The sequence below is a fragment of the Chiloscyllium plagiosum genome, unplaced genomic scaffold (genome assembly GCF_037043375.1).
Source record: "Chiloscyllium plagiosum isolate Xiang-an unplaced genomic scaffold, Cpla_swu_hap1 HiC_scaffold_8, whole genome shotgun sequence".
In the NCBI taxonomy this organism is placed as follows: Eukaryota; Metazoa; Chordata; class Chondrichthyes; order Orectolobiformes; family Hemiscylliidae; genus Chiloscyllium; species Chiloscyllium plagiosum.
The window spans coordinates 49,553,322-49,575,403 of record NW_028270146.1 but is presented as its reverse complement, the minus strand read 5'-3'; the positions used below and the strand labels follow the sequence as shown (position 1 = coordinate 49,575,403).

At 41.3% G+C, this 22,082-nt stretch overlaps 1 protein-coding gene across 1 annotated transcript in view; it reads right to left on the bottom strand.

Annotated features, from left to right (window-relative positions):
• The window catches only part of tdrd9 (tudor domain containing 9), a 146,758-nt gene that overhangs the window by 13,442 nt on the left and 111,234 nt on the right, over nucleotides 1-22,082 (bottom strand). The window contains exons 28-32 of the mRNA XM_087989480.1: nucleotides 18,840-18,929; nucleotides 17,998-18,255; nucleotides 11,619-11,780; nucleotides 10,737-10,807; nucleotides 8,057-8,166 (exon numbers count right to left, since the gene is read on the bottom strand). Of these exons, the coding sequence (XP_087845606.1) occupies nucleotides 8,057-8,166; nucleotides 10,737-10,807; nucleotides 11,619-11,780; nucleotides 17,998-18,255; nucleotides 18,840-18,929 (691 nt within the window). The remainder of the gene's footprint in view (nucleotides 1-8,056; nucleotides 8,167-10,736; nucleotides 10,808-11,618; nucleotides 11,781-17,997; nucleotides 18,256-18,839; nucleotides 18,930-22,082) is intronic.

Here is a 22,082-nt window from a genome sequence, read left to right as displayed (position 1 = left end):
CTAGAATGAGTTATCAAGAGCAGTCATCTCAGAGAAACAATGAGCAAAGTATGTTTTTGCTTGAATCAAACAGAAATGTTTTACTTCTGTTTTTGGATATTAAAAAAAACATACTCCATACAAATCTCTCCAGGTGTCTGGAATCAGATTGAATGGTAATTGTTAAGTTGCAAAATTGGATGAGAGTATGTGATTAAGGGAGGAGAGAGGTTGCAGAAGACAAAAAAGAAATTAATTAGAATAATGGGCTGTAACAGCAATTGAGGTTAACAATGAAAAGGAAGATTAAATAAGAGCACTAAAATTATAGCTTTCTCTTGGTGATGTCTGTGTCCTTGTCTTTCCTTCCAACAAAACGTAACATGACGACTGAGCCACTATAAGGTATCGTGACCATACATGGAGAGATTAAGTAAAATCTCATGGATCTTTTGATAAGATGCATAATGTGAGCTTGGGACACCAATGTAAGTGTGCAAAAGTGACAGTTATCACTGAAGTAACAAACATGACAAAATTCATGGCACTGAAGAACAGGTGTCAGAAAAATACACCTACTTGAGGAAATGGTTAGTGTGGCTTGGATGAGCACAAAATAAAGTTTAAATGTCAAGACATTGACACATAATCCTAGACAAACTGACCTTAAAAAAGCTTGTATTAGTAAAAGGGAGGTTTAAAAAACAGAAATCAAAAAAGATATGATTGCGATTTGTGCCAAGATTTGTATCAGGTTATAGTTCTGGCTATAAGCTTGCTCGCTGAGCTGGGAGATTTGTTCTCAGATGTTTAGTCACCATGCTAGGTAACAACATCAGTGAGCCTCTTATGAAGCACTCTTGTTCTGACCTGCTTTCTATTCTGGTCTGCTGTGGAGAGTGATATCACTTCCAGTTCTTTTCCTGAGAGGTTGGTAAATGGGGTCCAAATCAGTGTGTTTGTTAATGGAGTTCCTTTTTGAATGCCAGACTTGTAGGAATTCCTGTGTGTGTTTTTGTTTAGCCTGTCCTAGGATGGGTGTCCAGTCCTAATCAAACTGGTGTCCCTCTTCATCTATGTGTAAGGACACTAGTGATAGCTGGTCATGTCGTTTGGTGGCTAGTTGGTGTTCATGTATACTAGTGGCTAGTTTCCTGTCCGTCTGTCCATTGTAGTGTCTGTTACAGTCCTTGGAGGGCATTTTGTATATGACATTCATTCTGTGGTTGTTGGTACGGGGTCCTTTAGCTTTATCAGTACCTGTTTCAGTGTGTTGGAAGCTTTGTGGGCTACATGGTGCCAAGGAATCGGAGTAGTCTGGTCGTCATCTCAGAGATGTCTTTGACATACAGCAGTGTGGCTGGAGTCTCTGGGTATGCTGTGCTTCCTGATGAAGGGCTTTTGCCCGAAACGTCGATTTTGCTGCTCGTCGGATGCTGCCTGAATTGCTGTGCTCTTCCAGCACCACTGATCCAGAATCTGGTTTCCAGCATCTGCAGTCATTGTTTTTACCTAGTGTGTCTTCCTGTTTGTTGAGTGGCATCTGGTAATCACGAGAGACCATGGATCTGTGCCTGGGAAGCCTTGCTTCAATCTTTGTTGGCAGAGTAGCTTCTGTTGTGGCTGTAGAGGCCCACACGGAAGTGACACTCTCAGCTGCAGTGACTGCACTTCAAGGTGCTATCCTCTTGTGTTGTCTTGCTGTTTTATCAGCAGGTGCATTTTTGTTCAGCAGCAAGCCTCAGCTTCTCTTCTCTTTTTAGGCCTCTGTAATTCAAGCCTCCAGTGAGAGTGATCGCTTGCAATGTCCTCCCACCTCTCTACGTTCATGGCCAGTGACTTCACGTCTCTCTTGCAGACATCTTTGAAATGAAGATGGGGCCAATCTTGTGCTCTCTTGCTGAAGACCAGTTCCCCGTACAGCAGGTCTTTCGGGATTCTCCTGTCTGATATGCTGTGTACGTGGCCCAGCCAATGGAAATGGCATTGTTGGAGCAGGGTGGAGAGGCTGGGTATCTGGGCGCAGGCCAGGACTTATTGTTAGTGACTCAGTCAGTCCACTTGATGTTCAGGATGTGTCTCTGGCTGCGAAGGTGGAAGACATTGAGATGCCGCTCTTGTCTGGAGTAGAGGCTCCAGTTCTTGCTGCCATAAAGCAGTGTGCTGAGGATGCAGGCTCTATAGACTGCAACCTTGGTGAGAGTCGTCAGCTCTCTGTTCTCCCTGACTCACTGTGTCAACCTGACGAACGTTGAGGCTGTTAGTCAGATCCATCTGTTGATCTCAGAGCCTAGGGAGAGACTATCCATGATGGTGGAACCAAGCTATGTAAACTCATGGACACCTCCAGCTCGTAGTTGATTATGATAATTGGGGGGAGGGGGTGCTCAATGCCTCGACCCAACACGTTGGTCTTCTTCAGGCTGATGGTCAAGCTGAAGACCTGGCAGACTCTTGAGAAGTTGTCCATTAGGTGTTGCAGTTGCTCTTCCGAGTGTGTTACCAGTGCTGCATCATCTGCAAACAACATGTCCCTGATGAGGACTTCACGAACCGTGGTTTTTGCCCTCAGCCGGACAGACTGAACAGCCTCCCGTCCGATCTGGTGTGGCAGCAGACACCAACAGTTGATGTTCCAAAGACATGCTTCAGCATGACTGCAAAGATGAGGTCAAACAGGGTGATGACAAGCACACAACCCTGCTTCACACTGCAGTGAATGTTGAAGGCCTCTGAAGAGCTATCAAATGGAATGACGCCCTTCATGTCTGCGTGGAATGACTGAACTATCCAGAGAAATCTCAGGGAACAACCAATCCTGGCGAAGATTTTGAGCAGGCCATCTCTGCTCACAAGGTCGAAGGCCTTCTCGAGGTCAATGAAAGCAACATGGAGTGGTTGTCTTTGCTCTGTGCATTTCTCTTGCAGCTGCTGAAAGGAGAAGATCATGTCGACTGTGGAATCTTCTGATCTGAAACCCTTTCAGCGATTTTCTGCACTATGTTCAGGACCACGCAGGTGAAGACCTGCCCAACGATGCTCAGCAAAGAGATTGCCCTTTAGTTGTTACAGCCGCTTCTGTCCCCTTTGTTCTTATACAGGGTGACAATGTTGCAGTCCCTCTTTCCAGCACTGGTGCAGTAGTTCGTGCAGGTGGTTTAGCAGGACGCTCTTTGCGCACTTGATAGTCTCTGGTGGAATGCTATCCAATACTGGTGCCTTCCCATTTGGCAGGCTGTCAATAGCTTTTCGGCAGTTGGCAAAGCATCAAGTACTCCATGACAGGCAGGCATTCCATGGCATCTAGTATGCTGTCCAAGATGCTGTGTTCTCTGGAGTAGAGTTTGGAGTTATGCTCTACCTATGCCTCCATCTGCTTGCCTTTGTCTTTGATGGTCTCGCCTGTTAAGCTCTGGGTTGGATCGATGGTTTTCTTGATCCCCTCATACACTCCAGGGATGTTGCCCTTGTCAAATGATGACTGAATGCTTTGGCATAGTTGTAACCAGTAATCATTTGCGCAGCATCTGGCTGTTTTCTGGGCCTTGCCTCTTGCTGTCCTTAGCGCTTGCATGTTGCCTGGGTGGGGTGGTATTTGTGCTCTAGTAGTGCAACATCATTTATCTCGATGACAGCAATGAACTTACTTGAGCTCGCTTCAAGCCAGTCCTGTGTTTTGCTCGGTTTCTTCCCAAAGGCCTGAGTGCAGTGCTGTGGATAGGTTTCTGTTTAGGTTTGTTGTTTAAGAATCAGCAGACTGTGCTTATCAGGTACCCAGTGTCTTTGAATATGTTGTATAGGTATTTTTCTTGGCTGCTCATTGTTCCTGGATGCTGCAGTGTGTTGTGGCTTGTTTAAATAATGTCCTGATGCAGCTCTGTTTGTGGGTGTTGGGATAATTGCTCCTGTAGTTGACTATTCGGTCTGTGTGTGTTGCTCTCCTGTAGACATTGGTCTGCAGCTCTCCATTGGCTGTTCGTTTCACTGTGACATCTAGGAAGGGGGGTCTGCCATTGTTCTCTTCCTCTTTGGTGAACTTTATATCATTAAGGATGTTGTTTATGAGTTTGTGGGTTTCTTCCAATTTGTTCCATTTCATGATGACAAAGATGTCATCCACATAGCTAACCCAAAGCTTGGGTTGGACTGTGGGGAAGGTGTTCATTCTAATCTCTGCATAACTACTTCTGCTAAGAATCCTGATATTGGTGATCCCATGGTATCCCGTTGATTTGTTTGTAGGTCTTGTCGTTGACAGTGAACTGGGCAGTGAGGCATAGGTCTACTAGCTTGAGGATGCTGTCCTTGTTGATGGAGTTGGGGCTGTCTGGTGTTTGGTGTGATTGGCTGTTATATCAAAATGCTACAAAAACTGTACAATATGGACATTGGGAAGAATAATTTTTGGCTGAGTGAAGGGACCCATTAGATAACACAGAGATACCTAAAAAAAATAGTGGGAAGCATAAGTAGAAGGTAAAGCCTGATGAATGCACTATAAATTTGTTGGAGCTGCACGGTCTGATAACACTTACAGTACAGTACAGGGGTACTTGCATTATGGAGGTAGTTACCACTCATTATTACAATCAATCAATCATAAAATTGGCAAGGAAGGAAACATTGAGATATCCTCAAGATGGATACAGATGATGAGAGTTGGAGAAATTGAGTCCATGTATGATGTCATTTTATTGGTACTGAGTGATGTGATTTGTGGATAGAGAACGGGAGGATTAAAAAAACAAACTGAGAAGCGTGAATCTGAATTTATAATATTCACAAGTTGTGGAATTTGAATATAGTCAATTTTAGAACAAGTTCTGTAAATAGACTAACTGAAAGAGAAAAAAAAAATTAGATGACATTCCAATTGCCTCAGTTGACGAAAAATAACATGTTCAGGTATTAAACAGAGTACGGAGTCAGGTTAGACAGGTGGGGCTTAAAATTGACTCACATAAAATAGGAAGTGCTGCTTCTGGGACTTAAGTCAGGATGGGACAGAAGGCAGTCCTGTGGAACAAAAGACTGCAATTTGAAAACTACCTCACCTGCACATCATGGTAATATGTCACCTTGACTGGGGGGGGCCACATAAACACGAAGGTCAGGTTAAAGATTTGGTGGAAGTAGTTATAATTCAGATGAGCGCACACGAGAAGGTAAAGTCCCACAAAAATGGCTAATGAATATGCAGGTAAGGTAGATAAAATGTTTACTAAAATTGCACTGACATTTCAAGAAGTGTCCGTAGCAGGAGAAGCAGCAAAGGATTATAAGCAGCAGTTATCGGAACCAAAGGAAGATGATTCAGTTAGGATGAGAATCCTCTAAAGTTATGCTGGATGCTGTCAAGAGTTTGAAACCCCTTCAGGATACAACTAATTTGAGTACTGAACAATTCTCAGGAATAGGCAGCAGGGGATGGAAGCACTGGTACGACTACCAGACTTGGTGCCTTAAGATGTAGGCCAGGTTGGAGCATAGGCCAAGGGCCGAAAGAGGGTTGTTGTTGGGCAGCCCCTGGTCAGACGTGGCACAATGTGGCCACCCATCAGCATAAATATGGCTAACGTAACAGAATTAGCTTGTAGATCCAGCATTAAAGCAAGGTTATAAGTACAATGATAGCTTTGAAAAGGAGTAATCCCAAAATTTCAAGGTCTACCTTACACAAAGAATCTTACAAATTAATATGCTGGGCGTTCTATTAAAAAGGTGCAGATGACTGTAAGATTCAGTTTGATAAGAGACATCACAGGACAGACAGCCCGAAGTTTGTAGCAAGTGAAATTAAAGTATATGATCCCATAATTACAGAGAAAAATGATATGGATAAGAGTCTCATAAAAACCTAGGAGTTTAGACAACTTCACTGAATTATGAAAAGTGATTGAGTTTAAGTCTTATTGATGGAATAGATGTTGTCTTATTCAGTAAAGGAGTTAGTGTAGAATACTCAGGAATTTTCAGCTTAAAAGACAGCATGTGGCTGGAATGAGTTAAAGTGAAGCTGCAAGACAAAAGGGCAGTTCTTACCTGACCTTCCAAGGTCACGTGGAACAGAAACTGCTCACAACTCATTAGCTAAAGAAAGAGTCTCTATTCTTGAGGAGCTTAGAAAGAGAGAGATTGTTTCATTGAAACATACAAGATCTTGAGGAGGCTTGACTGGATTGGCACTGAGAAGTTGATTCTCCCTGTATGAGGAATCAGGGACTGATGGCTGATGAACATCAAGAGAGTCAGGGAATCAAGGAATATAGGGAGAAAGTGGGAGAATGGGGTTGAGAAACTAAAGAACCCATCCATCTCAGTCTTAAATATATTCAATGACCTGGCCTCCACAGCCTTCTGTGGCAATGAATTCCATAGATTCTCCACTCTCTGGCTGAAGAGGTTTCTCCTTATCTCCATTCTAAAATGTCTTTCCTTTATTCTCAGGCTTTCCCCTCGGATCCTAGACTCTCTTACCAATGGAAACATCTTCTCAACATCCAAGATTCTTAGAGGATGTGATGGTGTAGATGCCCTGTGGGAAAATCTAAGGCCAAAAGGCATAATCTCAGAATGAGGGGTCACAGATTTAAGGCAGAGGTAAGGATGAATTTCTTCTCTCAGATGGTTATGAATCTGTGGAATTCATTTCTATAAGAGGGCTGTCAAGGCTGGTTCATTAAATATATTCAAGCCGGAGATAGAGTTTTAAATCTGTAACAGAATCAAAGGTTATGGGGAAAAGGCAGGCAAAAAGGCTGAGGATGATCAGATCTACCATGATCTCACTAAATGGCGGGGCAGCCTTAACGGACTGAATGCATACTTCAGCTCCTTTGGTCTTATGGTCTAACTCTGTTCTAATCAGATGATGACCGAGTCATCTTATCGCTATAACTTCGAATCAGAAACAAAGCAGGTTTCTTAAATACCAAATAAAGATCCTACTGATTGAAAAAGAAAACCTCAGAGTGCCGGTGGTGTCTGGAGTGGTGGTGGAGGCGGAGGCAGATACGATAGAAACATTTAGATAAGTACATGAATATGCAAGGAATGAAGGCATATGGACCAAGGGCAAGCAGAAGGAATTAGTTTAACTTAGCGTCATATTCAACACAACATCATGGGCCGAAGGGCTGGTTCCTGCGCTATACTATTCTGTGCCAACATATCAATGACGCACTCCAGGAGTGCCAAAGAGTGGACCCAAAGCTAAATATTCAAAAGACAAAGATTCTTGAGCAGCCTGCTCCCACCATCCAACACACCCCCTCACCATGCTCCCAAACCCCCACACCACTGCTGCAATCCTTTTTCTTGATTTACATAATTTGTAATTGATATCATTTAGATATTGCATAACAAGTGGCCTCACTCCAGAGAGAGTGGATCCAGTGATGTGATTTATGAAGCAGGAACTGCAGCACCGTGAAATCATATTTAGCATGAATTAGGTAATGTTTTCAATAATTCTACAGCTATGCAAACTACCATTCTTTAAAATATGCCATCTCTAATCAAATTTTCAAAAACTGTTCATTTTCAAGAAAACAAACATAATAAAAGCCATTATACAATTTCATCATAGATAGGATAGAAGTGAGGAAGTTGTTTCCACTGACGGATGAAACTAGAAATAGGGGACACAGCCTCAAACTAAAAAGGAGCATATGTAGGTCTGAGTTGAGGTGGAACTTTTTCACCCAAAGAGTCATGAATCTGTGGAATTCCCTGCTCAGTGAATTAACTGAGGCTACCTCATTGAATGTTTTTAAGGCAAAGACAGATTTTTGAACAGTAAAATAATTAAGGGTTATGGTAAGAGGGTAGGTAAGTGAAGCTGAGTCCATGAAAAGATCGCCAAGATCTCATTGAATGACGGGGCAGGCGTGAAGGACCAGACAGCTCACTCCTGCTCCCATTTCTTGTGTTCTTACACACACTATTAAATACACATAACCAATCTACAGTGAATAGAATTTTAAATTTACTTTACCTCTAATTGCAAAATCACAACAAAAATTGGATTACAAACATAATTACACAACAACCTTGTCTGAAGCAACTTGATAAATACCTGATGTATTTACTGATACTGATGCACCAATGAGCATCCTCTGGTGAGTATCTTCAGGAGCATTGTTCAGGGAGACTGAATTTATACTTTCTTTCTCAATCCAAACATTTCTGTGACAAAATTAAAAATGAAACCATGTTTGACAGAAAAAAGCTATTTGAAAAAAAAAAGTAATTTCCTTTTTCAATAAAAACAACTCAAACATGCTACTCAACTGATTTCATTCAATGCTATAAATGTAAACAAATCAATTTTCTATCACATAAAATAGGGGATGGATCTTTGAGCTATGTTTTAAGTATTTAAAAATAATAAAGAAGGAGAAGATAAACTTGCAAGTAATTTCAAGCAGTACAATAAGACTTCAAATATAAGAAGAAAGAGGCCAAAGTGAATAAAGATAATGAGTATGGGGAAATAATAGTGGGGAACCAAGAAATGGCAAAGGAGTTGAATCGATGCTTTGTGTCAGTCTTTACAGTAGGAGACACTAAAGGCATTTCAAAATTATTAAATATTTGAGGAGCAAAAGAAGGAGTGAAAATAAAATGAGCAAGATCACCAGACAGTAAGTACTTTGGAAGCTAACGAAGCGAAAGACCAACAAGTCCCCGGGACCTTCTAAAGATATTGAAGAAAGTAGTGACAGAGACAGTGAACGTATTGGTAGTAACCTTGCAGGAATCATAGAATCGTTACAGCGCGGAAAAAGACTGGTCACTGACCCTCCAAACAGCATCCCACCCAGACCCAGCCCCCACCCTATTCTCATAAGCCTGCATTTAGCAAGGCAAACCGATCTATCCTACACAGTTCGGACACTATGGGGCAATTTAGCATGGCCAATCCACCTTATATGCACAGTTTTGAACTGTGGGAGGAAACCAAAGCACCTGGAGGAAACCCACGCTCAGGGAGGGAGAACGTGCAAACTCCACACAGATAGTCACCCGAGACTGGAATCGAACCCAGGTCCTTGGCACTGTGAGGCAGCATGCTAACCACTGAGCCACCATGCCACCCTAGGCCCCAGTCTAGATCTTGGGTGTGGAGACAATTTCAAAGTTTGCCACAAAACAAAATTTTGAAGAATTGTAAATTGAGAGAATAAGATGCAATCTTAGAGGACGTGTCAAGATTGATGCAGAAAGGTTGTTTCCCCTTGTGGTACAGTCTAGGACCAGATGGTAGATTCTCAGAGTAAGGGGTCACAGATTAAAAATAGAGAGGAGGAGGAATTTCTTCTCTTAAAGAGTAGTCAATCTCTGGACTTTTTTACCACAATGCACAGTCAAGACTGGGTCATTAAGTCATTTTCAAAGCGGAGATAGAGATTTTTAATCACTAAGAGAATCAAGGGTAAAAGGGAAAAGGCAGGAAAGTGGAGTTGAGGATCATTGGATCAGCTATGACATCATTGAATGTAGACAAGCAGGAGGCTGGAAGAGCACAGCAAGCTAGGCAGCATAAGGAGGTGAAGAAGTCGACATTTCGGGTGCAACCCTGAAGAAGGGTTACATTTGAAACGTCGACTTCTTCACCTGCTGATGCTGCCTGGTTTGCTGTGCTCTTCCAGCCTCCTGTTTGTCTACTCTGGAGTCCAGCATTCTGCAGTTTTTTTTTGTCTCTAACCATGATATCACTGAATGGCAGATCAGACTTGATAGGCTGAATGAACTACTTCTTATGGTGGTTTGGTCTTTAAGTGCAGTTGTTGTTTTAACATTAAAATGAGACAATCAATAAGCATTTAAAAGTTCTAAAATAACGGAAATAAGATAATGTCCTGTCAGACTGTTTTCGGGACTTTGAGTAAAGGATAAATAACGGTTAGGGCACCAGTGATTACTTCACTGTTCTTAGCTAAACTAGTGTAACAAAGTCTTTTACATCATTTGGGAAGGTAGGCAGTACTTCAGCTCAAGACATCATCCAAAAGATGGCACCCTCACCATGCAACCCTCCTTCAATTCTCCATCTTAGTGTCAGCTTCGATTTTGCACTCAGGTCTTTGGAACAGAACTTGAGCACACAATCTTCTGACTCCGAGATGAACTCTCATGACTCAAACCGAGTCACTCACAATAAATGGAGAACCTCATGATTTCAGAATATATACTTTGTATCTTCTGATATGCTACAGATGTGCAAGATTGCACAAATCTGCACTGATGACCCACCAGATAGACTTCTAACCAGATTCCTAAGTGGATACAGGTCTTCAACAGGGGGAGCATTCTTCTTTAGAATCACTTCTCTGACTAGCATTTCTGGAACTGCAGCTTTGGAATAAGCACTCCTGAACTCCTCTTTATGCTACTTTATAAAAAGTGTTTTCTTTCAGCAAGGGTTTTGGTATGAACACAGCTTTGCTTCACTTGAAAGCAACAGCACTTTGTTCCGTGGCCTCAAATATTGTGCCGTGCATCCCTTAAAATAAGGATATCGCATAAAATAGCACACTACTCGAGCACAATGAACAGTGATCTTGCTGTTGCTATTATTGAATTGCACTAGTAACACCAATGCCTTTGAGGTTAATCTGCAAAAGCACTAAGAAGTTCCTCAGTATTTTAACAGAATTAAAACATCTACTTAAAAAGTAAATTCTCTAAACACAAGAAAGTCCCTTCAGTTCAACACCAGCAAATTTTATACTCTAGAACATTCTTTCCCATACCTGAACCTGGACATTGTAGTCATGCTGTGAAACTTTGTCTCATAGGGACTATAGGGACCATGCAAATGAACCTAGCAAACAAAAAAAGACAATCCAGTGAGTAATGAGCTTCCTGTAAACTACTATTTCAAAAGGTTGCTCTAATTTCTAAATTTAAATGATAACAATTTTATTAGCAACAATTACTTTATCATTGAATAAAAACCAAAAGAACTGTGGATGCTGGAAATCATAAAAAAAATGCTGGAAAGACTCAATAGGTTTGGCAGCATCTGTGACAGAAATCAGCATTTATGTTTCAGGTTCAATGACCTTAGCCCTCAAGCCCTAAAATTGTTGAAATTAACATTCCATCTAAAAGGCAGCCAGAAAGTTTGAGGTATCTTCGTTTGCGCTTACCCCAACCCCCATACACCAGACCTTGTTATCACACAGGACAAAGTGAGGACTGCAGATGCTGAAGATCAGAGTCAAAAAGTGTGGTGCTGTACAAGTACAGCAAGTCAGGCAGCATCTGAGGAGCAGGAGGTTTGACATTTCAAGATAAGCTATTTATCAGCACTTGTTATCACACAATTTGCTATTTCACACTACCCATCATTAGCCACTAGTTGTTCACTAATAGCTAATCATCCTCTCAGGCCAATCATTATCTGCTTCGTTGTCTGTCCATCTGTTTTTCTCTCTTTTTGGGCTCTATCTGCACCCATCATTTACTCCTTAGCCCCTCCCACACCCTCTCTTATGCATAAAAAACAATCTTTTCTTGGCTACCATTAGTTCTTAGATAGGGTCATTGAACCCGAAACATTAAATGATTTTTCTCCACAGATGCTGCAAGACCTGCTGAACATTTCCAGTCACTTCTACTTTTGACTTTACCGTTGAAGATGGAAAACCCAGTTTAGAAGAGGAGAACTTCTGTATTAATGTCTGAATATGCTTCCAGTCTTCTTCCTTCTGGGTCCACACAGTTTTTTGAGTTAAGCCCAATTTTTCTTGCAGTGAAGAGTCTAATATGGTCTTCAGCTGCTCATGACTTATCTATGCAAAACAGATTCATGTTGAAATGGCAGAATGTTAGATTATTTCAGGAAATACAAGTAAGAAACAATACGAGAAGAACACCATTTGGTCCCTGAAGTCTACTCCATCAATCAAGAACATATTGGTTCATGGGCCTGTGGCCTAAACTCCACTTCCCTGTCTGGTCCAAATAAACTCTGACATTTGCGAATTTAAAGACTATTTGTAGCTCCGGTTGTGGATTAGGCTTTATATTTGCTCGCTGAGTTGGTAGATTTGTTCTCAGACTTTTCGTCACCATGCTCGGTAACATTATCAGTGAGCCTCCTATGAAATACTGGTGTCTCTCCTGCTTTCTATTCATGTGTTTTGGTCTGTTGTGGAGGGTGATATCACTTCCAGTTCTTTTTCTAAGAGGTTGGTAAATGGGGTCCAAATCAATGTGTTTGTTGATGGAGTTCCTGTTTGAATGCCAGACCTCTAGGGATCCCCGTGCATATCTCCGTTTAGCCTGTCCCAGGATAGATGTATTTGAACTGGTGTCCCTCTTCATCAATGTGTATAGATACTAGTGATAATTGGCCACGTCTTTTGGGGGCTAGTTGGTGTTCATGTTTCCATGTATCCTGCTGGCTAGTTTCCTACCCATCTGTCTAATATAATGTTTGTCGTAGTCCTTGCAGGGTATGTTGTATATGACGTTCATTCTGCTGGTTATTGGTACAGGTTCCTTTAAATTCATCAGGAGTTGTTTCAGTATGTGCGTAAGTTTGTGGGCTACCATGACGCTTCAGGGCCGGAGTAGTCTGGTCATCATCTCTGAAGTCTTTAATGTATGGCAGGGTGGCTAGAGTCTCTGGGCATGTTGTGTCTTTTTGTTTAGGTCTCTTGTGCAGGAATCAGTGGACTGCGCTTATCAGATGCCCGTTGTTCCTGAATTCGTTGTATAGGTAGACAATGGGTCTGAAGCAAGCAGGACAGAACACCAGCACTTCATCAGATTCTCACTGATTATGTTACCTAGCATAGTGATGAAAAGTCGGAGAATAAATTTACCAGATCAGCGAGCAAACTTGCAACCTAAACCGTGACATCATTTGAACAGCAAGCAAAAACTAAAAGCAGTTTTAGTCATAAAAGATTTGTTTGCATATTCACTGAATCAGGAATATCCCAGGCTTGATACACCTTGAATATGGTTTGTTCTTGCCAAAATGATGGTTGAGACTGCTAAGTGCTGTCACCATCTTTCTAGTGAGAAAGTAAAAATGAACTAATTGCCAACTCCACAACTCCTATTAGCAGCACTTACCAGTCAATCAGAAAAGGTTTGGCCACATACTTGCTCATAACACACCTATTTTAGTATATAAACCGCTCAGGAATACTGTGACAAGATGCCAGTGGACTAACAGAAGAAAATTTGCAGCAAAAAAAACATGCACAAGTATGAATTATTCACTTAGTCAAATTTTTAACCAACTGCAATGCAAGTTAACACATACTCGAAGAACTCAAAAGATACATCAGTGACATTAATGAGGAGTGAGACTTATTTTATGACAGTAAAAGTTTTGTGAAACTCATCAGGAAATATATACTTTATCTATTACTGTACAGTATAATAGATGACATATTATATTTGTGTTGGCAAATGAAAGGAGATGTTTCAAAGGTGGTGTTGTGTTTGCCAGGTTAGAAAGGTGCTGAGGGATTAAAGTCAGAGAGTCGGAGCATGGAAACAAACCCCTCGGTGCAACCAATCCACCCTGAGTATGTTACCAAAGTTAACTAGTCCCACCTGCCTGCACTTTGGCTCATATCCCTCCAACCTTTCCTATTCATAAACTTGTGAACGTCTTTTAAATGTTATAACTACCTGCATCCACCACTTTCTCTGGCAGTTCATAACATACATGAGCCATTCTGTGTGTTTAAAAAAAAAATCAGCCCTCATGTCTTTTTTCAATCTTTCTCCTCTCATCTTAAAAATTAGCCCCCTTAGTTTTGATGGGTGGGGGAGACTCCCAGGACATTTACCCAGTAACAGGTACAGTTCGAAGTCTGGAACACCGTTACTCTGTGCGTCAACCATGGAAGGTGTGAATGCAGCATGTGGTGGATAGTATGTCAATCAGATAGGCTGTTTTGTCACAAATAGTGTCAAATATACTGAACATTGTCAAAGCTACACCCATCCAACCAAGTGGAGACTTTTGCATCACACAGTTGACTTCTGTCTTGTATGTGGTGGACAGGCTTTTGGAAGACAGTTGGCAAGTTACTTAGCACAGAACTACAAGCTTCTAAACCATAGTATTTGCACAACTGATTCAGTTGAGATTTTGGTCAGTGGTAAGCCCAAACATGCTGGCAGTAGGGGAGTTCAATAATGGAAATGCTGCTGATTGTCATAGGGTAGTAGTGAGATTCTGTCTTACACAGATTGCCTAACACTCGTGAGGTGACTCACAGGCAGCTAGGGAAATAACAATGAGAAACCAGGAAACGGTAAAGCAGTTGACTAAATCCTTGGCATCATCTTCGTAGTAGAGACACTAATAGCATTCTGAAGAAACTAAACAATCAAGGATCCAAAGGCAAGGAGGAAACACATATGATAATATTAGGACAGTATAAAAAGTACTGGGAAAGAAATGGCTGCTACGTTTTCCTGGACCTCGAGGGCTACACCCTAGGATTTTATGGAGATAGTAGATGTACTGGTAGTAATCTTCCAGGAATCCTTCGACTTTAGCAATTTTTCAATCCACAGGGAATTTTCCAATGTAGCACACTATCATTTCGGTCCATTCTAAAGGAAGTAATAATTATATAGAGTAGTCATAGAATTCCGAATGTGGACGAAGGCCATTCAGTTCATTGAGTCCATACTGATCCTGTAACTATCCATTTCCCATGTCTAATCCACCTATCCAGCGCATCCCTGGATACTATGGGGCAATTTTGCATGGCTAATCCATCTAACCTGCACAGCTTTGGATTGTGGGAGGAAACTGGAGCACCTGGAGGAAACCCACACAGACACTAGGAGAATGTGCAAACTCCACAGACTCAAGGCTGGAATTGAACCCAGGTGCCTGGTGTTGAGGCAGCAATGCTGATCACTGAGCCACTGTGACGTGCTATTCGGAAATATAGAATATAATTAAGAATAAGCATGGCTTCATGATAATACTTTTTAATTTTTTTCAAGCATTTGAGAAGGTAACAAGCAGGATGAATAAAAGGGAACCAGTGGATCTAATATCACTGGTTTTCTTGTAACCAGTAACCACAACTGTTTAAAATATAGTAATTTGGGTGACCAAGTGAATGTACACTTGCTAAGTTTGCAGATAACACAAAAACACATGGGAAGACAAGCGGTGAAGATGACACAGATAGTCGACAAAGGGAAGGCTGATTAAGTGAATGGCAAAAATCTGGATGGAATATAGAACATGGAATATGCAGCGCAGTACAGGCCTTTCGGCCCTTGATGTTGCGCCAACCTGTGAAAATATTCTGATACCCATCTAACCTACACTGTTCCATTATTATCCATACATATGTCCAGTGACCATTTAAATGCCCTTCACGTCGGCGAGTCCAGTACTGTTGTAGGCAGGCCGTTCCACACCCCTACTACTGACTGAGTGAAGAAACTACCCCTAATATCTACCCGAAATTTTCACCCCTCAATTTAAAGATATGTCCCCTCATGTTAGCCTTCACCATCCAAAGAAAGAGGCTCTCATTGTTCACCCTACCTAACCCTCTGATTATTTCAGATGTCTTGATTAAGTTACCTCTCAACCTTCTTCTTTTCAACAAAAGCAGTCTCAGTTCCCTCAGCCTTTCCTCGTAAGACCTTCCTTCCATACCAGGCAACATCCTAGTAAATCTCCTCTAAACCCTTTCCAAAGCTTCCACGTCCTTCCTATAACGCAGTGCCTAGAACTGCACGCAATATTCCAGGTGCAGCCTTACCAGTGTCTTGTACAGCAGAAGCATGACCTCGTGGCTCCAAAACTCAATCCCCCCACCAATAAACACCAACGCACCATATGCCTTCCTAACAACCCTATCAACCTGGGTGGTAACTTTCAGGGAATTATGCACCTGGATACCAAGATCTCTCTATTCATCTACACTGCCAAGAATTTTACCATTAGCCCCAGTACTCTGCATCCCTGTTACTTCTTTCAAAGTGAACTACCTCACACTTTTCGGCATTAAACTCCATTTGGCCAGCTCTGCATCTTATCTATTTCCCTCTGTAACCTACAACATCCTTTAGCTCTAGCCACAACTGTGCCTACCTTAGTGTCATCCACAAATTTAATAACCTATCCTTCTTCGGCCACATCCAAGTCATTTATGCAAATGACAAACAGCAGTGGACCCAAAACAGATCCTTGTGCCACATCACTGGAAACTGAGCTCCAGGATGAACATTTCCCATCAACCATCACCCTGTCTTCTTTCAGCTAGCCAATTTCTGATCCAAACCGCTAAAACACCTTCAACACCAAAACTGTATTGTGTGCAATCTTATCAAACACCTTACTGAAGTCCATATACACCAGATGAACCGCTTTACCTTCATCCACGTGCTTTGTCACCTTCTCAAAGAACTCAAAGGTAAGTAAGGCACGACCGTGCTGACTATCCCTAATCAAATTATTCTTTTCTAACACCTTACCCAAAACCAAAGTAAGGCTCACTGGCCTATAATTACCAGGGTTGTCTGACTCCCCTTCTTAAACAAAGGAACAACATTTGCTATCTTCCAGTCCTGTGTTGACAGGAGTAGTGCCAATGATGACATAAAGATCAAAGCCAAAGGCTCTGCAATCTCTTCAGCTTTGTGAATATTTAGATTAGACTCCCTACAGTATGGAAACAGGCCCTGCGGCCAGCAAGTCCACACCGACCCATTCACCTACGTTTACCCCTGACTAACGCACCTAACACTATAGACAATTTAGCACGGCCAATTCACCTAACCTGCACATCTTTGGATTGTGGGAGGAAACCAAAGCACCCGGAGGAAACCCACGCAGACACTGGGAGCACGTGCAAACTCCACACAGACAATCGCCCGAGACAGGAATCAAACCTAGAACGTTGGCGCCGTGAGGCAGCAGTGCTAACAACTAAGCCATCATGCCACCCCGGCTCCTCCCTGGCTTCCCAGAGAATCAGAGGATAAATTCCATCCGACCCAGGGGTCTTACGATTTTAAGATTTTTCAAAATTGTTAAAACCTCTTCTTTGTCAACCTCAATCCCATCTAACCTTCCAGCCTGTATCTCATATTTTCACTAACACTGCCCTTTTCCAATGTGAATACTGATAAAAAGTATTCGTTAAGCACTTGCCCTATGTCTCAGACTTTACACACAACTTTCCACTACTATAATGTGAGAAAATGTGAGATTAATCACTTTGGTATAAAGTACAGGAGAACTGAGTATTTTTAAAATGGGGGAAAGATGACAGAAAGCTGCAGAACAGATGGATTAGGAGGTCATTACATATGAATCACAAAAAGTCTGCATTCAAGCTCAGCAGGTAAAAATGAAGGTAAATGATATGTTGGTCTTGCCTAAGGAAAGATATACAGGAATTGGAAGAAGTCTAAAAGCAAGTTCATTAAGTTTTGTTCATATATGCGGGATTTTCTTATAAGGAGAGGCTGGGTAGGTAATTGGTTCAGAAATAGATCTGTACTTGTTGGAGTTTAGAAGAATGAGAGCAACCTTATCGAAATATGCAAGACTCTTAGAAGACTTGATAGGGTAGATGCAGTGAGGCAGTTTCCTTCTGTAGGAGACTGTAGGACTAGAGGGCATAATCTCAGAGAAGAAAAGTCACTAATTTAAGGCAAAGATGAGGAGGAAACTCTTCTCTCAGATGGAAGTCAATGTTTATTCTTTACCACAGAGGACCTTCAAGACTGAGTCATTCAGTTCAAGGATGAGCTTTTTAAATCAGAAAAGAGAACAAGAATTCTGAGGATAAGGTAGGAATGTGAAATCGAGAATAATGAGATGAGTCATGATTTCATTGACTGGCAGAGGAAACTTGACAGGCCATCTGGTGTACCTCTGTCCTTTCATCTTGTGGTCTAAATTCAAACTCAAGTCCACCTACTTTCTAAATTGGAATTGTGTTAGTTTGTATAGACAGTTTAAAATTTAACAATATTAACTTGTAAACATCAAACCTTTGATTCATAAGTCTCTTCAGCTGGTTCAGCAAAACCTTCACTAATGAGTATTTCCCGTACATTACAGTCAAGTTTGGAAGTCTGTATGGTGAGATCTACACGGAGCACATTATGTACAACAGAGAAAACTTTCACAAGTAGTACACAGTTTTTCACCAGGGAGCTGAATCTTCTTCTGGCCTTGACATTCCACTGATCTCCATGTATCAGAGAATATGCAGAAGGACGGATATTGCAAAGTTGACACTGAAGAGCCTGAACACAATAGAAAACCCATCTCTTACCACCAGAATACAAATGCCAACTACTACTACTACCCATACAAGGTAAACATTCAACTGGCATAATTTTACAGGCGATGTAACAGAACAAATGAGAAACTTAATCAATTATGTCATTAAGTAAAATACATGGAAGCTTGTATTATATGTTTTCAAATATATTCTGTAAAGAATCAGGAATTAATTAGCCAGAAACTATGTTTTAAAAAAAAATTTCTGGGGGTTACATTAATGGCTACAATGAAGAATCCCATGACTGCGCTTCTCCAATTCAGCATCTTTTGCACATCTGCAATTTTCTTCGCTCCACAAATTGTCGCAATGACACCCTAGATACCAAACTCCTGAGCCATGGAACTAGTCCCCCAACGCCAATCTGCATCGTTGGATGCTTATTCCATAAATCCATGCTATTCTCTCAAGTGTTTAGCATGAAATTTACAACTTTGCTCAAACTCACACATCAGGAGACACAAATTTATTTTTAGAGACAGCAAGTGGCTTAGTGGTCAGTTACTTTCCAAACAAAAGACATTGCATCTGCCATAGGACTGATACCTGAAAAGGCAGTTCCAGAAGATTATGTGGAATATTCCGTAATAGATCTATCGTAACTTTAGCCGTGTTTCCATAATCCACAAAGAATACCTGTAAAGTATTTCCATAAACATGAGTTAGAGTTCTTAAAAATATGTATACATTTGGCATTACTGCTTAACTTGGAATATAGTTCAAAAAGCAAACATTACTCAAAGACAGAAAGGGCTGAAGATTGTCTGCTGCTGTTCTCAGTGTGCTAAGAACGGCATGGGAGGGAATGTAGCAGCAGTGATCTGACAACACAGTGAGGATAAATCAGAGTGAGTTCAGACTACAAGGAGTCATGTGATAATCCTTTCACTACTCTTACATCAATTACAGTCATAAAGATGTACATCATGTAAACAAACTCTTCGGTTCAACTCATCCATGCCAACCAGGTATCCTAAACTCATCTAGTCCTAATTGCCAGCACTTGACCCATATCCTTCTAAACCCTTCCTATTCTTATACCCATCCAGATGCCTTTTACAACATTTAAATTCATTTCTCCAGACGTGACTAAAATTGGACTTCGCACAAATCACATTTGCTTTAGATGTTTGAAAATTAATCTCTCACATTTTACTTTGTAATTTCCTCTAAACCCTTCCTATTCATATACCCATCTAGATGTTTTTTACAACACTTAAAAGACACCTGGATGGGTATATGAATAGGAAGGGTTTAGAGGGAATTACAAAGTAAAATGAGATAAATTAATTTTCAAACACCTAAAGCAATGTGACAATTTATCATTTGTGTGAAGACCAATTTTAATCACATCTGGAGGAAATAGTTTAATCAAATAAGGAATAATAACTTAAATAATTATACCTTATTCTGGATAATCCAAGATGGAGGATGGTAAAAAAATTGTGGTTATAAGATTGCTCCTTTTTTTCAGGTATTTTAGGTGTTAAAGGTGATTTCCTCAAATTCCAGGACCAGCAATTACAGTTTTATATGCTGTTGTATTGTTTTGGAACTTTGGGGGAGAAAAGATCAAAACAACGGTACTTTAAAAAGGAGGAAGGCGGACAAGGCAGGAACTACATGGTTAGACAAAGAAACCTACACGGCTGTCGGACACAGCAATGAATCTGCAGTTACTGCCTTTACTGTTCGAGTTCAAATCTCTCTGCACATCAGAGTGCATCTAGGAAAAATTCACAAACAGTGAAATTCACAGCTTGGAGGAACCTGTGTGGGAGAGTTCACAGCACAGGAGCAGATAAGTGCATAGTTATTAAGTGTAACCTTACTGTAAATCTACAATAGTGAGTGGGTTCTTTCTTGACTATATATTTTATTGAGATCTGTCTCTTGATTAAATGTTTTGAAAATAAACCATATGTACTGAGTCGGCTCAGAGCAGTTCTTATTAGAGCAATAAGATGGTGCTATTTTATGGTCTATAGATTGTGAGGGTACAAAGATGGCTTTTAGTAAAGGGATGTGCTCTTCCTGTCAGATGTGGGAGTTTAGGGAGAGATTCCAAATTACTGATGATTATGTCTGCAGAAAGTGTCTTTGGTTGCAAACCCTATTGGATCGCATGGAGCTCCAGTTACAGGCAATAAACAATTTACAGGAGTTAGGGGGTGTGATGGATAGCAGTTGCAGGAAGGGAGAAAAGGTACAGATACAGTCAGGTAGATGGGTTAACCCCAGGAAAGGTAGGAGAGGGCGGGAGGTAATTCAGGAGTTTCCTGTGGCTATCCCCATCTCAAACAAGTATGCTGTTCTGGAAAATGTAGGAGGTGATGGACTCTCAGAGGAATGAAGCATGAACAGCCAAGTTTCTGGTACTGAGAATGCCTTTAATGTAATGAGGAATACAACAGGTTCCAAGTGATAGGCTGTGACAGGGAATTCCCTAGTCCGTCAATGCAATTGGCATTTATGCAGCTGGCAGTGGGAAATCAGAATGGTGTGTTGCCTCCCTGGTGGCAGGATCAAGGATATCTTGGAGAGAGTGCAGAATGTTCTCATAGGGGAGAGGGACCAGCAGGCGATTCTTTTAAATTCCAATGAATATAGTCCCACTCTACTCAGTCTCTCCTCATAAGCCAACACCTTTAACTCCACAATCAACCCAGTAAACCTCCACTGCACCCCGTCTGGTGCCAATACATCCTTTCCTGAGTAGGGAGACCAAAACTGTACACAGTATTCCAGATGTGGCCTTACCAGCACTCTGTGCTGCTGCAGCATAAACGCCCTGCATTTCAACTCAATCACATTAGCAATGAAGGACAAGATTCCCTTTACCTTCCTAATGCCCTGTTGTACCTGCAGCCCAACCTTCTATGATTCATGCACAAGGGCACCCGGGTCCCACTGCATAGCAGCATGCTACAACCTTTTACCATTCGAATAACAGCCCTTCTTACTGTTAGTCCTGCCAAAATAGATTACTTCACATTTGTTAACATAATATTCCACCTGTCAGACCTTTGCCCATTCACTTAAAGTATATGTTCCTCTGCAAAGATTCACAGTCCTTTGCTCTGCCACTCACCATCGTGTCATTTGCAAACTTTGACACTACACGTGGTCCCCAATTCCAAATTATCTACATAAATTGTGAATAATTGAACTCCCAAACCTGATCCCTGAGGCACATCACGAGCTACTGATTGCCAAGATTAGCACTAATTTATCCCCATTCTTTACTTCCTATTAGTCAACCAATCCTCTATCCATGCTACTACTTTACCTGTAACGCCTTGCATCTTTATCTTATGCAGCAGCCTTTTGTGCGGCAACTTATCAAAGGCCTTTTGGAAATCTAGATACTCCACATCTACTGGGTCCCGTTGTCCACTGTGCTTGTAATGTCTTCATAGAATTCCAAAAGATTAGTTAAGCATGACCTGACTCAAGCTGCGTCTGCCCAACAAGTCAATTTCTATCTCAACACCTTGCTATTTCTTCCTTGATAATAGACTTAAGCATCTTCCCCACTACAGAAGTTAAGCTAACCGGTCTATAATTCTCCATTTTTTTTTTGTCTACCACCCTTTTTAAACAGTGGCGTCACATTTGTCATTTTCCAATCTGCTGGAACTGCTGCAGAGTTCAGCGAATTTTGGAAAATTACAAGTAAACTGGTTATTTCTCCTGCCAACTCTTTTAATACCCTGGGATGCATTCCATCAGGGCCAGGAGACTTGGCTATCCTTAGCTCCATTATCTTGCCCAACACTATCTCTTCCA